General features: G+C 46.2%; 1 protein-coding gene across 1 annotated transcript in view; it reads left to right on the forward strand.

The window, feature by feature from the left end:
- Positions 1–843: 843 nt before the first annotated feature.
- The window catches only part of LOC308075140 (glutamate receptor ionotropic, NMDA 3B-like), a 104,539-nt gene continuing 87,601 nt past the window's right edge, over positions 844–17,781 (forward strand). The window contains exon 1 of the mRNA XM_080414790.1: positions 844–1,667. Within this exon, the coding sequence (XP_080270916.1) occupies positions 1,077–1,667 (591 nt within the window). The 5' untranslated portion in view covers positions 844–1,076. The remainder of the gene's footprint in view (positions 1,668–17,781) is intronic.

Genomic DNA, 17,781 nt, shown 5'->3' on the forward strand with positions numbered 1-17,781 from the left:
AGACTGAACACAGATAACACACCCCAGCGGGCAAGATTACTCTTCCTCGGCATCGAGGTTTATGCTCTGGCCTGAAGACGGTAAATTACAACAGGTGAAGGGAACAAAATGAATGACTGGTTGAATGAGGCTCATGTGCTTATAATTAGTCGGCACACGCATTATCTCATATCATTAGTGCGGACCATTGTGCCAAAAATATGTGGTTGCACAATGAATGTTTTTTTAAGGTTGAAGTGCGAAATGAGAATATATTTCAGTGCAAAATTGAGATTTCAACAAGGTCTGGTCGCCAGCCTTGCCAAATAGTTCTACGCCCACACTGAGGATTGATGGTCTCCTTTGGCCTAAAACGAGTTAATCAAGTAACGTCCTAACGGGTGCTCCATGTTCCAATCCCAACCATGAATGAATTGGAAGTAAAAAATGTCTGATAAGTCAGAATCTACAATATTGTGTAATTAAAAACGCAAAGAGCTAGAACTGGGGAAAAGGGGAATGAAACCTTAGTACCAACCAAAATTTCATTAAAATTCTACCAGAGGCAGGCTCCATGACAGAGGTTAGATTTAACGGGCAGGCGCGCGCGCACATGTACACGCACGCACGCATGCACAGTGTCACACACACACACACACACACACACACACACACACACACACACACACACACACACACACACACACACACACACGCGCGCACGCGCACGCACACACTACAGCTGGTGTTCCTCCTCTAGCGCTCTGCTCGTCAGCAGAGACTGACAGAAGCGGGGCGACCGGCGACCGTATAGCTGTGCGCTCTGCTCTCCTCTCTCCTCTCCAGCGCATCTTTTCCCCCCCCCAGCTGTCAACCGCAGAAACTTTGAAAAGGGGAGAAACTAAAACGTCAATAGACAGAACCACCGTCGACAGACTGTCCACATCAAAGAACAGAGAGAAAAGAAACAAAGGGGGGAATAACAAAACAACCAAGTCGGAGGGGAAGCGGGGGAGCCGGGAGAAAAGAGGGAGCTATGCCATCTCCTGCCGAGCGGAGCCCAGTCCTCCTCTGCTCTCTGCCGGAGCCACAGCAGCATGGTGTCTCTCTCTGGACCCTGGACCTTATGGACGCGCGGCTTCACCCTCGGCAGACCACATGCTCTCCTGTCCTCCTCCACCGCCAGACCGCTGCTCCTGCTGCTCGTCCTGGCCGTCCTCTCCTGTTCCCCGGAGCCCTGCCGCCCGCACCCGCAGCCCTGCCACATCCTGGCGCGGATCGGACACACGGTGCGCCTCGGCGCGCTCCTGCCAAGCCGCCAGCCGGCACGGATACAGAACGCGCTCAACCGCGCCCTGGCCAGCCTCCGGCACCAGACCACCGGGCCCGGGTCGGACTCCTCGTCGTCGTCCTCCTCCTCCTCCTCCGCCACCACCGCGACCACCTCCCAGATGTCTCCCCTGCTGCCCTACAACCTCAGCCTGGAGATGGTGGCGCGGACGCCCGCGGGAGGCGACCCGGAGTCGCTGTCCCGTAGCGCCTGCCAGGACCTGGTGGTCAGAGGGGTGTCCGCCGTGCTGGCGTTCCCCCGCTCCTCCGAGGAGCTGATCCAGGTGGAGTTTCTGTCCTCCTTCCTGGAGATTCCGTTCATTTCCATCCTGGAGGATACGGAGCCCCTCCGGACCAAGGTAGACCAACGGTGTCTTTTAATTGTGTGTGTGTGCGTGTACGCGCGCGCGCGCGTGTTTTTATATTGTACCTGTAGCATCTATAGAAAATATTCTGTATGTAATTATGACATTTTGGTTTTGTGCTTGGTGATTCATGTCCAGCATCTGTGTACACACACACACACACACACACACACACACACACACACACACACACACACACACACGTTGGGCTGGGCTATTATGAACAAATCAAATGTTTGGTCACAATGTTTAGCTAATATACTTGATATTGATAATGTGACAATATTTTTGGGATGACTGTTGGTACTTTCGGAATAATTTACAATATTTTTTGAGAAAAGACCATTTGATTCAAGTGATTCAGCAACAAAAACACAAACAATGAAAGAATAACAATAAGTAGCAGTAATCACTGGATGTGATTACTTAACAGGTAGAAGCATTGGTTGTTCATTTCACTCAGCCTACAAGAGTCTAATAGCCTAAAGTTTAGAACATTCTATCACTTAATTGTAAAATGCAACCTTTGAGCAGAGCACGTCATCCATTTTTCAAACATATCTTTATATAATGGTCCTCACTATTGCTCATTATATATTCTGTCTGCATGTCTGAGGTGGACTGTGGACAGTTCCCACTGATTACATCATTTTCAATCTTTCTTGTAATTTTTATGATGCAAAAACATTGGCTTCTATTTCAGCATGCTAACTTTCCAGGAAGACAATAGACTGTAGTTTCCATTAGCTTGGAATCCCAACCGATGATGACATCAATGGTAGGAAGGTTCCTGAATTGTCCAAAGCGCATGCACCTCTGACACAGTCAGTAGACAGAAATGGAGCCATCTTACAATGAGCATTACTGAGGACCAATTATGAAGATATGGTTGAAAATGGGTGAAGTGCTCCTTTAAGACCAGGAAAAGAGAACATTTAATCAGAATCTGTTTATTCAATATAAAGGAAATGTAGCCTATACAAGGGATTTGTTATCATATATTGTAGTATATTAGGATATCAAAAATCTAGTGTCAAGGTGTGAGTGAGGAGAAGGTAGGAGTCACCCAATCACAGTACAATGAGGCAGAGGCACAGTCTCCATGTACCTTTCGTTCAGTTGATTTTCAAAATACAGCAGTCCAAATGCAGGAGTTTTAATATGACAGGGAACATGAGGAGCATAATACATTAACTAAGAAACTACACTGCGGGTAAACACTAAAAAATATACAAGGAATCCAGAACAATGCAGACTTTCTCACAATACAATAGACAAACTCAATTAACAACAACCACAGGTGGGCTTAAATAGACAGGGACTAACAGGACACAAGAAGAACAATTAGCACATGATTGAATAGGGCTCAATAAGACACAGGTAAGACAAGACAGGTAGCAACAGCTAGGGCAGACTGGAAACACTAGTGTGTTCCTTTTATTACAAAATAAAAGGAACACAGCAACATTAAAACCTAGCTACAACACAGAACTAAGGAAAACATTGTTAATAAAATAAAAGACAACCCAACAACTGCAACTAAAAACAATACAACAAGAAAACAACAGGGAGACAGAACTTGACACAGATCTCATAGTCTCATATCTAGTCTTATATCATATCACAATATCAATATTATATCGATATATTGTCCAGCTCTAGACTGAAGAACATTACCAACCTGCTAACACTGTGGGGAGTCTGGGGACACAATCCTCCGGGGTGATTAATCTCTGACAGTTTACAAATGGCATTATTTTTGCGTCCATTTTCATGCTCTCAGAGTTACATTAACACTGAGCATTTTATGGTCTGCAGCAATTTTGCTCAGCAGGCATGTTCCAAAGAAACAAGCCGGAATCTCAACAAGGGCTTGTGGAGTAGTTGTAAAAACAACACCAAACGCCTGAGCCGAAGATCCCTTTAAATTCCACTATGAGCACATCTCTCCTCCCTTTTCATCAAATACAGCTTCGATCAGTTTGATCTCTGGCGAGCTTTACCGGTGCACCTGCCAGCCCTGAGCATGCATGTTTAATGGTGGGTCTGCTTCTAGACTGTTGCCCTCTAGCGCTCCGGCATCGACGGCGTGTTAGCCCAGTGGTTTTCAAACTTTTAATTTTCAAGGTCCCCCATGACCCTGAGAGTGCACAAATGGACCATTTGGTTCCATTTGTACACTCAGACCCGTAATGGTCCATTTGGAACCCACTCAAGGAACCCAGAGGGTCCCTGGACCCCACTTTGTCAGCCCGATGTACACTTGGTCGTAGGCCAGAGTAGCACGCCAAAAGCAGCTGATCTACAAGCTCACAACGTGGCACGACGCCTGGGTTTTTAGATCGGCTATTGTTGGCTTGTGACCCTGTACATCAGGAGGTTTCGCGCTATTTGACACGGAGAGGCGTGTTTGGATGGGTAAATGTGTGCGTGTATTTGTATGTGCTTCTGTGTGTTTAGTGAAGAGCTGTGTAATTTGGCAGCAATCAGAGCGAATCAGTCAAAGTTGAAATGTTGGAGAGAGTTGTGGTGTCTGCTGTGACTGTGGGCAACAGCCCAACAGCTTGTATTGCAGCAGGTTGTTGCGTGCCTGTGCATCTCGCTGGGTCGTGTTAGAGTGTGTGTGTGTGTGTGTGTGTGTGTGTGTGTGTGTGTGTGTGTGTGTGTGAGCGTGCGTGCGTGCACGTGTGTAGGCTGGAGAACGTGTCAAGATGGCCAGCCAAACAAGCTGTAAATACAACAATGCACCCTGACCTCACAGCCAAAAATCCTTAAATTCCACTGTGAGCATATCACCCCTCCCTTATATTGTGTGTGTGTGTGTGTGTGTGTGTGTGTGTGTGTGTGTGTGTGTGTGTGTGTGTGTGTGTGTGTGTGTGTGTGTGTGTGTGTGTGTGTGTGTCCATGTTAGTATTCCTCTCAGCATGCAAGACTGTTTGCCAGTCAGTCAATCCAGCTTCATATCTGCCTCTATCTGACTGAGCAGTCAAGTGCGACACACACACACAACCTCACCTAAGAGACATACGCACGTGCGCACCTGCACACGCACACGCACACACAGCCTCGCCTAAGATGCGCGCACGCACGCAGAGAAACACTCTCTCTCTTTTACACAAACACACACATATTCTTCCTCAACCATGAAGACAGCATGAGTGAAGAGCGGCGTCAGAAAGACAGAGAGGACTGAGAAGCGATCTATATTGTAAGCCTGCAATCTCTGTCCCGTTATGTCTCTCTGTCAAGCCATGGATCGCTTATTTCGATTTCAGAAATGTTTGTAGTAGGAATTGTTGAATCACAGCACTTGAGGAATGTCACCAATGCAAGGAGATATAGAGAGAAAGTGCTGGAAAGAAGAGAGGGAGAGAGAGAGAGGGAGAGAGAGAGAGCGAGAGCGAGAGAGAGAGAGGATAGAGATAATGAGAGAGAGCGAAAGAGAGAGAGGGGAAATGGGGAAAAGAGAGCAGGAGAGGATGCGAGGGACAGAGAGAGGTGGGGGGGGGGGTGTTCTGTCATGCTGTGGGAGGCCTTTCAGCTAAGCAGAGCTGTGCCACTAGGCAAAATAAAGAAACAAGGAGCTCTCTCTCTCTCTCTCTCAACTCCTTCTCTTTCTCCGTCTCTCCTCTCTCTGTGTCTGTCAGTCCATCCACCCATTTACTATTCGTCCCTCCATCCATCCATCCATCTGTGGTTATTGGTATGCATGCCATGCATGCATCTGTGCGTGTGCGCACACTTGCATGCCAGTGTGCATTTCAGTGACTGGTGGACATCGTGTGCTCTGGATCTTTCTCTCCCTGTCTGTCTGTCTCTCCCTGTGTGTCTGTCTCTCTGTGTCTGTCTCACTGTCTCTCTCTGTCTGTCGGTCTCTCTCCCTCTCTGTCTCTCTCCCTCTTTCGATCTACCTCAGTCTCTCTCTCTCGCTGTCTGTCTCTCTCTCTCTCAGTCTCTTCCCGCCTGTCTGTCTCATCGTCTGTCTCTGTCAAGGGTACTCCCTCGTCCCTACTTAGACAGGGAGGTTGGGTGGGTAGGAGCAGAGACAGGGTAGCTTGGGTCAACATGGAAGGAAATTATCTGGCTGTACATACATCGAATTGGCTTTGTTCGCCTGGCAGATAGCGAGACATGCAAACAGGAGATAAAATTCTTATTAAAATTCTTATTTACAAGTTGGTGGCAAGGGACAGGAGGCGCGCCCTGAGGGGAGGGGAGGGTTTGGATGTAGAGTGACAAACAAAACAGCCAAGGAAATGAACCGAATCCATCACAGATTCATCCTCATTTGTTTTTCTTTTTTAATAAAAACACAATTTATTTTTCTTAAAAAACGCTTCTCTCTTCTACAGTTTCTGGTGCTTCGCAATGCAGATTTTCTGTAGTCGCATATTTTTCTGGAGAATCGAACCCTCCACTGGAGATTAGGTGGAAAGAGAGAGAGAACGTATACGGTAAAATCCTGAGTGTTAGCGACAGATGAGAGGGATTGAGACAAGAGACAGAAAGAAGAGAAGAAATCTTGAAAGAGCAAAATGAACAGAGAGAAAAAGACGACTAGGAGAATGAGAGTGGGAGACAGACAGACAGACAGACAGACAGACAGACAGACAGACAGACAGACAGACAGAGATGATGATGAGGATGAGAGAGGACAAGATAGCCTGTCTGTGGTCTGTGTCCATCCATGGCATCTCTCTCTCTTTCCCTCTCTCTCTCTCTCTCTGTGCTTAGTCAGACAGAGCAGTGGGACTTGGCTGTGTCTCAGTGAGGAAGTGCTTATTCCACCCAACCTACTTAAGCTAATTAGAACCACCGGGCGACCCCCGACTGTAAATCTCCCCAGTCCATCTAGCCGTGCCCTGGGATGGGAGGATGGGACAGGGTGGGAGGAGCAAAAGGAGGACGACAGGAGAAAAGGAACAGAGGGAGGGAGGATTCGGGGGAAGATTAAAAAGAAAAAAAGGAATGGGTTTTTCCTCTCTCATCAGGGCTATTATGGGCATTTGGGGGGGAGGTGAATCGGCCATCAGCAGCCATTCACTGAATGAGGTCGGGAATGAGTTTGTAGAGATTTGATGTTGTAGAGCGCTGGGGGTTTGCCGTAACCTTGATTAACCTGGGCCCCAACAGGTTTTTTACAAATGCAAGAAGACGTTCTTCTTCTTCTTGTCCATTTATCCAGGGTAGGTTCACTTTTCAGCAATGCCATGCTTCACTCTCACACAGTGACACATTCACACCTGTGAGCTGCCCAGTACAAACACAGTTTGTGGTTGTTGTGGGAGGAGCGAGTATTGGTTATTATCTTCCCCGCCCGATTTTTCCGACCCGGAAACGTTTTGGCCACACATGCGCACCTACAAAGATTAAAGCGTGCGCAGATCCCATATGACCACTATTACAAACGGCATTTTTGACATTTCCTCTAGATTCATGTGAATTTCGAAAGGTGAGGTATTTGGGTGCTGAAAATACTAACAAGTATTATATAATTATACACTTGTAAGACTTATATACAGTTGAATCCCACTATTTATTTATATATATATATATATATATATATATATATATATATATATATATATATATATATATATATATATATATATATATATATATATATATATATATATATATATATATTGAATATAGAACCCAACAAGACGACACCACTGACAATGATGGACATTCATGAATGTACTGGAATATGATGCTTGATAATGTTACATATGAACCCCTGCACTGTGATTGTAACTGTGAATGAAAATCTGCAAATACAAATGATATATTTTAAATCACCGGGGTCCGCGACGTAGATCTGCCATTTTTGTTCGCCCCCAGAATAGGGACACAAGGGTTCATGTGGTTAACTGGGGAGGAAAAATAAACATTCCTTCAACCATCGGTTAATTTTTAATATATGTGGTTTTAATAAAATGCACTACTGCATGTAGTTTTAATAAAATGCACTCTGTCCCCTATACCGATTCCACATACGAGCTGATAACATCGCAGAAAATCATTTTGTGGATCATGACTTCTTTTCCTTCAATGTATTCACAGCAAGAGATTGGGAGGAAAGTGGTATTGCTGATTCCTCAATGTGATTAGGCAGGAAGGGGGATGCTAGTCGGAATTCATTATTTGTCAGTCTTCACACTGTGCGCACAGCATTTTTTCTCTCTCTCTAGCTTAGTTACTGTCGCATTTACTCACTGATACAGAAAGGTATTATTGAAATGTGGCAGGGGACGCAATCACGTGGCATTCTAATCACGCGTTTCACAGTGGGATTATGAATGGCAGTTGTGGTTTGGCGCTTTGCGGTTTAGTGACTGTGCTTTAGCTGCTGCTGTCACGGTGCACCCCCCCCCCCCCATAAAAAGGATGTAAATCAAGAGGCATATTTCACAAATTTCACTGGGTTTGTTTCGGGCTGTAATTACTTCTCATCTTTACCTATCAAAACTTTAGCACTTTTTTTTTAACTTCTGCCTGCTTGTAATGTTCACACATCAGGAATTCAGCTGCTTCTTCTGTTGCACTTAATGCAAGCCCCTCCAGACAAGAGCGTGCCTAACATATAAATGCAACATGTAAATGAGTAGCGATTATAGCCTTCTTCCTGCAGTTCAGCCTCGCTCTGACATCCTCCTCCAATATGTTAAACTCCACTGAAATACTGTAAACACTCATACAGATGCAACATATATACTATACATTAACCATTTTAAACCTTATATTCCCTCAACACCAAATCTCTTAAATAATCTAGTAAATAAGTGAAAATACATACTTTTGTGTGAAAATTACGGACTTTTTTTAATGACTTGTGACATGAATCATGACAAACCAAACAGTTTATTGTATTATGCTGAGTGGAATTTGGTTGTATTCTGAATGCAATGACAATAGACATCTTATCATACACTATACACGCCGCTGTGAGCCTGTAGATCTGCTGTCTTTGCTGAATGTTCACCCCAGAATAGGGACACTAGCGTTTTATGTGGTTAGTCCTTAATTACACAGTGAAACACACCGTGTGGCAAATTATTCCTATACTTCAACGAGTTTGATTCCGATTGGCAGTTATTGTTTTGGTAGGGAAGTAACATTCCGCCCGCCCCCACCCGCCATCTATCCATCCAACAGTCTTATAAGTCTTTCATTAACTCACTCCATTTTTAAATGCCCCGGCTCATTCTTCTTAGCAAAATGAAGATTAGTGCAGTAAAAAACCCAATTTGCCCCTTTGAATGAAATTACATATTAATCCTGAGACCCTGCTGAATAGGACGCATTGTGGCTCTGAGCTAGCCTCGCTCTCTGAGGACACACACGTGCACGTCAATGTGTTCACACTCACAGGCACTTGCGTATGCTTGGGGAATGTGTATACACAGGCATGTATTCCTGTATGTATGCATGTACTGTACACTGGAATCTGCACGCACACCTGCATTGGTTATTCCCCAAGACACACAAACACACAACGCATGCAGGCACGCACGCAGGCGCACACACACACACACACACACACACACACACACACACACACACAAACCTACCCGCACAGACCGCCCACACACAAACGTCAATGATAGGCACACACACTCATGGTAGTTGGTGCTCAGGTTATTAAACCCTAATGAAGCTTCCCAGGGCCGCAGTGCCTCCTGTGTTCCTCAGAGATGACGAAGGGGGATTTGTCTCTCCAAGCCCCAACACAGAGGAACAAATGAGGGAGAGAGAGGGAGGGAGGGAGGGATAGAGAGAGAGAGAGAGAGAGAGAGAGAGAGAGAGAGAGAGAGACAGACAGAGAGACAAGGACAAAATGCTTGTCGAGCCAGGGCTGCAGGCGAAACTGACAGCTTGAGACGACCAGGGCCACTCACTACAAACAGCTCAAAGCGGCATTCTCTTCATTAGGCTTGTGATGACAGTCAAATGCGGTCCTGCACTGAGCCGGATTAATTGAGCGAAGAAGAAACGGCGCTGTGCCGCTCTACTAAAAAGAGTCTAAGCGACTGTCTCGTCGTTAGCAGCTCGGCGCGGGCGCACACCGTTTGCTTGAGTTACGGCTGTTAATAGCAAGGCGGGTGCTGGTTGGTTTGGGAGAGTTTTTTTTTTTTTTGGTGTTCACTCAGTGTTGAACGTTCGGCGTTCTGTATAGCCCGAAAGAGAAAGGCGCGGGTGAGTAACGTGCTGTGGCGAGCTCCACGCATCACTGGTGCGTTTGTTTTTCTTCAGGGGCAGGTAGAGGGGCGGAGGCACAAACAGAAATGGAAGCAGAGCACTGAACTATGGAGGCAGGCAACAGAGGAAATGGGGGGTGTGTGAGGGAAACAGAGAGGTGGGTAAGTGAAAGATGAAGTAGAGGTAGAGGTATAGTAAAGAGAAGGGCCGTCTCATGAATGCAAGGATGAATGGATAGATGGGTCACAGTTATCACAGCAGTCTTGGTTAACTCTGAGAGTGTAGCAATGGACCTGTATGGACCCAGTTGAATTAACTCGTCAAATTAAAATCGGACAATCTGGTTGTCAAACTTAAACCCATTAAGACCTGAGACCGATTCTACTAAATCTCTTCTAAATCCTAACAGTTTTTTGAAAAAAACCTATGTTGCTGTCAGTGGTTCTCAAACTTTTTCATGTCAAGGACCCACAAAATTATATGTATTTGGCCGCGGACCCCCATCTCAAAATATTTTGTTCCAATGACCGCCAGAAGCAACGATTTGAATTACAAATGTTCGTTTTAAAAATATATATATATTCAAAGATTTGCACACATTTTCACGATTTTTCAAAAATAGCAGATATGCAAGCTCGTAGCGCACTCCGCGCTATGAGCTTGTAGATCTGCAATTTTTGAATAGCCAAAGTGTAAAATAATGCTTTTTTAGCTCAAATCAAATCAAAAAGTGACACAGATGCGTCCCAGGTCTTAACGGATTAAAAAAGAACAACATTGAGCATGGAGAGAGGGATGAGGAAGTCATAGGAAGATGGACGGAGAGAGGGGGAGGCAGAGAGAGAGCTATACTGGTGAGGGAGCAACTGAAGAATGAATGCAGCTTGATAGGAAAATAGAGAGCGGTTTAGAAAGAAGCATGGAGGGAGTGGTGGTGGAGGGACTAATGCAGGGACGGATGCGGTACGTGACGTAGAGATGGAGAGAAGAAAGGATGGATGGGCGGAGCGAGGGAGTGGTAGAGCATTTAGAGGGAGCAACACTGGGGGGCACGTAAAGGTTTGCAGGGTGGAATGGAAGGAGAAGGAAGGGATGGAGCGGGCGGGGGGGGGGGGGGGGGGCTTTGGTGGAGGGAAGCAGGGACTGAGCGACAGAGTAATAACAGGGATAAATGGAGGTAGAGAGAGGGAAGGAATGATTGAGTGAATTAGAGTGGCGGAGGGAGGCTGGGCCCTGCGTGCTCCCTCTTCCATTGAGGAGTTTGATGGAGGCGGTTCTATCTGCGGTGTGCCAGTTCATTAGAAGATTACCCACTGATAACTTACACTTATCACTGATTGAAAAAAGAAAGGGGGAAAAAAACAGCACACACACAAACACACACACACACACAGCTTATAAAAGCACACACACACACACACACACACACACACACACACACACACACACACACACACACACACACACACACCCCTTATAAAAGCACAGACCCAATAGAGAAAACACACAGAAGTCCCAAAGGTACACACGCACACTCATATAAAAACATGCACAAATCAATGAACACACATACAAGCACAGTACACAGAAAATGGACTCTATATGGACTACCAGACACACACACACACACACACACCCATCCAATCCTCCTTTCCCGCCTCCCTCCGCCCTTACACACCTACTTCTTTGTATGCTCCTACAATACAGCTGATTCTGTGGATTGAGCAGTAATTGTGTGTGTGTGTGTGGCAGGTCTATTACCATGTTCCAGTATATATACTGTGCTGTGTGTGTGTGTGTGTGTGTGTGTGTGTGTGTGTGTGTGTGTGTGTGTGTGTGTGTGTGTGTGCGTGTGCGTGTGAGAGGGGACTATAGGAGGTTGACTAGCCAAGCCAGAGAGCTTGGCATGTAGGCCAGGTGTGCTTGGTAGATAAGAACAGGCAGACAGACAGACAGACAAACAGACAGACGGTTGGATTCAAGGTCCAGCTGCTCCTACAGGTCACAGGTGAGATGACACTATAGGCACTGGCTGACAAATGGACAGATAAGTGTGAGACAGACAGAGAGAGAGAGAGGGAGACAGACACAGACAGACAGAGAGAGAGAGATAAAAGAGTTTTAAACCAGTGGTTCTCAAACTTTAATCATGTCAAAGGCTCACAAATTCTATATGCATTGGCTGCGGACCCCCATCAGAAAACATTTATAAAAAATATTCAAGATTTCTGTTGTTAAAATGTTTAAAAAAAAAAAAAAATGTTTCACATTATTTTCGAGATTTAATAAAAAAGAATTAAAGTCTTTCAGCATCAAACTTTCCAGTCCAGGGTTCCCACTCCAGCTCGATGACTGTAGTATCCAGCTTTAAGTGCTATTGTGCCTATTAGTTTTTATTTTTTCCTAGGTCTCAGATTCATGCCATGTTTCAGATTTGGTTTCAGCATAATCATCAAACCGAAGGTTGTTACGTCTGAATTGGTTATCCAAGTAATTTGTTTTAGAGGTCAGGTCGGCAAGGAGAGGACAGAATTCGTAACTGATTTGTAGGAATCGAGCGATGTATTTGCTCTAATCATTAGTTATTTTTCTGCCTGTGAATACAGGCTCTGAGTAATCATCATTGCTTAAACAGTACATATATTTGTTAGGACTTCTTCTGTTGCTCTAGTTGGTCTTTGTGAAATGTATTTTGTTGGTTGAGCTATTCATGTACGACTTTAGTGGCATGATCACCCTGCTAATGTAGCAGTGTAGATAGGGTAACAATAGAACGCTGTCAAAGTTCTTGATCCACTCGAGTGCTCTGAATTGCAGTATGGCATTGGTAATTTCAGTCCAGCATTAAACTGATTAAAACGCACAAAGTCTCATTTGCAGAGTTCTTGGGAGCAATTTCAAAGTTTAGAGCATTGCACCTCACAGCGTGCAGCACCACACAGGAAACAGAATGTTAATGTACACTCTCAGTATTTATTTATTTATCGAATGCAAAGTCCTTAAGCCAAGCAATTGCCTCCTGATCTGCAGTATGGAGGGTGACTAATCCTCCTTTTAGTCTTTGGAGAGGGCAAGCTCTAAACATGTGCTCCTTCTTTTTTTGCTCCTCCACAAGCACAAAGTGGGCTTGGGCTACTGACCCATTTGTGAAGGCTGGTCAAGCACGGGCCATGTCCAGTCCTGAATGAAGGATTGACCACTGTCTCCTTGTGAGGTTGGTGCCAGGGACCTGTTGAGTGGGGCCTGAGTCCAGGTGTTTGGGAACTCCTTGGACTCCCATTCCTTTACCCAAGCCTGATTGGATGGTGAAGTCAGCTGGTGGGGTGTTCTTCCAAATTGGTCGATAGATGGAAGTCAAACAGTCTTGAAGATATCTGTGTGGATTGGTAGATGGGGAGAGTCTTTGACCTTTGAGTAAATTCTATTCTCGCCGGATATGTGGAGGGGCTATGTTTGATAACACAGGGAGCCAGGGCAGTGGTGTTGAGCAAATAGTCCTGGTTATGATTCTTATCGTTGTGTTGAACACTCTCAGTGTTGAATCAACACTCAGGATTTTACTATGTAGAGTCTTGAAAAGTATAACAGAGAGAAAGAGTGAAAGGGAGACAGGTGAGAGGAGAGAGGTGGGGGGAGGGGAGATGTGAAATTAAACAGATGGCGGCAGGTCACGGCTGAGAGAACGCCAAAACGAGGTTAACCAAACACCCAGCACTGGAGATGAGAGGGGAGGGAGAGACAGACAGACATGAAGGAGAGAGAAATAGATGGACATGCATTTGAAGAAGCAGGCAGACAGTGAGACAGACTGAGGGAAATACATGCAGGATAGAAACAGGGAAAAAGGTTGATGGGTGACCAAGGGATGCATGAGAGAGGGAGGGAGATGAAGAGGCAGAGATGCAGATTGATGCACAGACCAAGACTTGGATTTAGCGAGTTAGAATAAAAGAGAGAGACAGGGTAACAGACTGAGAGAGAGAGACACACAGTATGAGAAGAACACTCAGGATTGGCAAGTATAAACATTGAAAAACTAACAGTGTAGAGGAGAGAGATATACAAACAGTTGGACAAGAGCGAGGGAGGGAGACGGCGGGAGTGAGAAAGAATAGCGAGCTGTCACAGATGAAATGATGTAAGGAGCAGATGAGGCGCGGACAGGAGGATAGGTTGATGCTGAGCTCTGCTGGGGTAACTCTTCTACACTTCCTCCTGTGATTTTTGTGTTTGGATTTGCCAAGAAAACAGCAAAGAGTTACAACCCATCTGGATGGGTTTCAACACCAGCTGCCTATAGCCGTCTGTAGGATAACAGTCACGCACAGATGCAACAAGACAGATACTGTCTGCACGCACGCACACACACACACACACACACACACACACACACACACACACACACACACACACACACACACACACACACACACACACACACACACACACACACACACACACACACACAGCTGCCAACAAAGGCCAAGCATGTCTATGAACACACAGATGGGGCATCCGTAGCTTAGTGGGTAGAGACACTGTCTGGTAATTGGAAGGTCACCGGTTCACCTCCCCGCCCGCCGATGTCTACGCGTTGAAGTGTCCCTGAGCAATACACTTCACCCCTAATAGCACTCATCCTGCCTATCTGAGCAGCCATCAGCTGGGTGAAGCTGAAACTGAATTCCCCACACACACACCATGCACAAATGCGTGCACACACTCACACACTCATACGTGCTAGCAAAAGTTCTATCCCAGGGCATCTGTTGTCGACGTTACCCCAGAGTTTTGTCCGTCTGTCCGTTTGCATCTGATGACCTCTGTGTTTGAGCTGCCTCCATAAACAGAGGCTGTATGGAGCTAACGGATAAACACTGAGTGATCGGCCCGGGCCAGCAGGCAGGCTGTCAGCAGGTGGAGCTGGTGGAGCTGGTGGTGGTGCTGGTGGTGGTGGTCAGTGTTGCCAGATTCTGTGAGAGAAACAAGCAACCAGGTCTAGGAAAACCAGGCCAAAAGAAGCGAATATGGGCCACATGAGCACTTTAACATCAGCTTTTTGAAAAAATATATTTTTTAAAAACCTTGCGGGGAAATTATAATAAGCAGATCTGGCAACCCTGGTGGTGGTGGTGGTGGTGGGGCAGTGCAGTGGATTTGTCCATACGGATGAGATATGGACATACGAGGTCTCTCTCCGATAGCAACTATATTCATATTCACATAGCATCAGCTGCAAACAGCGCTTCTATAATAGGACAGAAGCAGACAGGCAGACACATGCAGGGATAGGAGAAGGAGAGAGAGGGGAACCGGGAGAAAGAAGAGTTGTTGGCAGCCAGGGCAGGTGTGAGTATATGTGGTGGATAGATGGATGGATGGATGGATGGATGGAAGGAAGGGGAGAGAGAGATAGAGAGAGGGAGGAGGGTTGAAGGAGACTGCATGAAGGGAAAAGAACTTGGAAAGCGGAAGGGAAGAGAATGATGGGAGGCGATGCGAATGCCAGATTTATACTTGGCTGCACATCGTGTCTCACACCCGAAAATAGACGATCTACAAGCTCACAACATGTCACAGCGCGACACGTTGTGAGCTTATAGATGGGCTATTTTCGGGGGGGGGGCTATAGTGGACAGGAAGGGGTAGTTACAAGCACCGAGCGAGTGACTGAAGAGGAGACTGCTGTGACAAGAAGACCTGGAGAGAGACAGTAAGTAAGAGCGAGAGGTGGAGAGGAGAGATTCTGATTAAATTGGTCCCCAGATGTTTCCTTCCACGGTGTCCTTGGTGACAGAGGGCAGACGATGCTCCAGACACACTCTGTGACTCAGATTCACTGCTCCGCTCATCTTCTGCCAAGTCACCCTATAGAACCGCACGCAGCCATAGTAGCTCATATAATTAGATCTGCAACGCGCATCCATTTCGCAGTCACACACACGCTGCAGAATGCCAGAGCAGGCCCTCGCACACAAAACAAAATGAATACGTGGAAGTAAGTAGCAATATTGCAACGCAGAACTTCTTATCTTTAACCCACAGCAGCAGTGTCCATCTTTTGAGTCCCTCAGGCAGCTGCAAACGAGAAGGGGAAACTTGGGTTTTCAGCATAATTCCTCCTCAGTTGGAGTGATAGGTACAGTATGATATAACAATGCTTTAACGCTGCAGGCAAGGGGTTAGCAATGGTGCTACAGTGACCCGTACAGTATGTATAATAGAACAGAAACAAGGTCTAGAGTTGTACGTTAAAAAGCAGCATAGATATACCTCGAGTACGGCATGGAACTAGTCTTAACACAGAGATACCTCCGGAGTGACGGGCAGAGGCATCTCATTTTCATTCAGACAAGTAGAGTGGATAATGGGACGCCCGAACTGGCACAGGAATTCTCTTTCAAAACATTCAACAATGGTGGCAATATAACCAAGTCACTTGAGACAGGCTTCCATAGAATATTGAAAGTGATGTTGTTGTCATGGAAATGAGCCCAGGTAGGAACAGCGTGTGGGTGTAGCCCAGTGGAAGAGGAAGCAGCCTTACTTTACCCAAATTTCATCCGGAAAAAAGTTTTAAGGCAGTTTTATTTATATATTTTGTCACCTCGACAACATCCAATCAAAGCGCCTAGATGTCATGCATGGCAGACATGCCTGGAAACGAGTTCCTCTCTTTCACAGTGCTGAGTGATGAGAGGGAAGTAAGGAACAGAAGCATGGTTTAGACTTTGTTGAGTGTCGGTGTCACTTGCCGGATATAGCAAAACTACAACCAAGTATAGATTAAGCAAGAGAGTGTTGGGGCCCAGAGTCACCACCAGTTCACGCTTTTGTGACACCGTAGGCAAAGCCCCGGTTTGGTGAACTCTGTTAAAGAATACCCAACACGAATACAGGTACTAAATCTGCAGTCTCTTCACAATAAAAGCCACAGTGTTCATTTTACCCAGTCTTAAGTCAATTTTTGAGTGCAAAATGTACAACCCCTACACTTGTCAACGTGCCGCCCAGCGACCCTTCTTCGTGCCAAATTTTCTTTATGCATCCAGGTACGCGTGGGCATGGCAACTCTTCTTCCACTCCGAACCTGCAGACTAGTCCCAACTTGGTGTTGTTGAGGCACAATGTACGCGGAGAGACTGATCGTTGACATGGAGAAATATCCAGAAATGTATGGCTGTGGCGTCCCCCCTGCAGCGTGTGGCAGAGCGACGCTTCCTGTTTGTGCTAGTGGCTGCACTTCACGCATGTCAATGGCGGGTTAGGGTTAGGGTTAAAGGACATTAAAATGCACTCTGCGTGCTACACATCCAAACCAAACCCTGTGTGCATCTGCGTTCCATTAGACTGGAGGAGCCAGCCCTATCGAAGGTCTTGAAGGGCGGATCCAAAGCCTTGCGCTCGGTACCAGCGCCGCTTCCTATTGCTTCACCAATCTATGTCCCCGCCTCTCCTCCCCTCCCCCCCCCCCGGCCTGTGCACGGAACACACTGACGTCACCAAATTTAGAGCGACGCCCCTCTGCACTCTGATTGGTTAGGAGATAACAAGGTTCACTCCCACTCCTAAACCACCGTTCCTGCAAGGTTCCCCCAGGCTTTTTTTCTTTTGAAACCAAAAAAAAATGGGTTCCGAGGCTAGCGTTCGTTCCATTGGCCACGGTGTACAAAAAAGGACCCACCATTGTGTCCAAAATGTAAAATCTATATTCCACTCTTCTTCTGTGTGTTCCTGTCCCCTATTTCTTATCCTGTCCATTTCACTCTTGTACGATCATTCAAGCAATGCAGGAATCTCATCCCAGCATTATGGCTCTGACCCGTGTTCTCCTTACGGCTGCCCGCTTGTAATGTCGGTGCTCAACGAAATGAAGCTTAGACCATTGCAACGTTTTAAGTCTCTG

Source organism: Gymnoscopelus braueri, assembly GCF_963280865.1.
Source record: "Gymnoscopelus braueri genome assembly, chromosome: 19".
NCBI lineage: Eukaryota > Metazoa > Chordata > Actinopteri > Myctophiformes > Myctophidae > Gymnoscopelus > Gymnoscopelus braueri.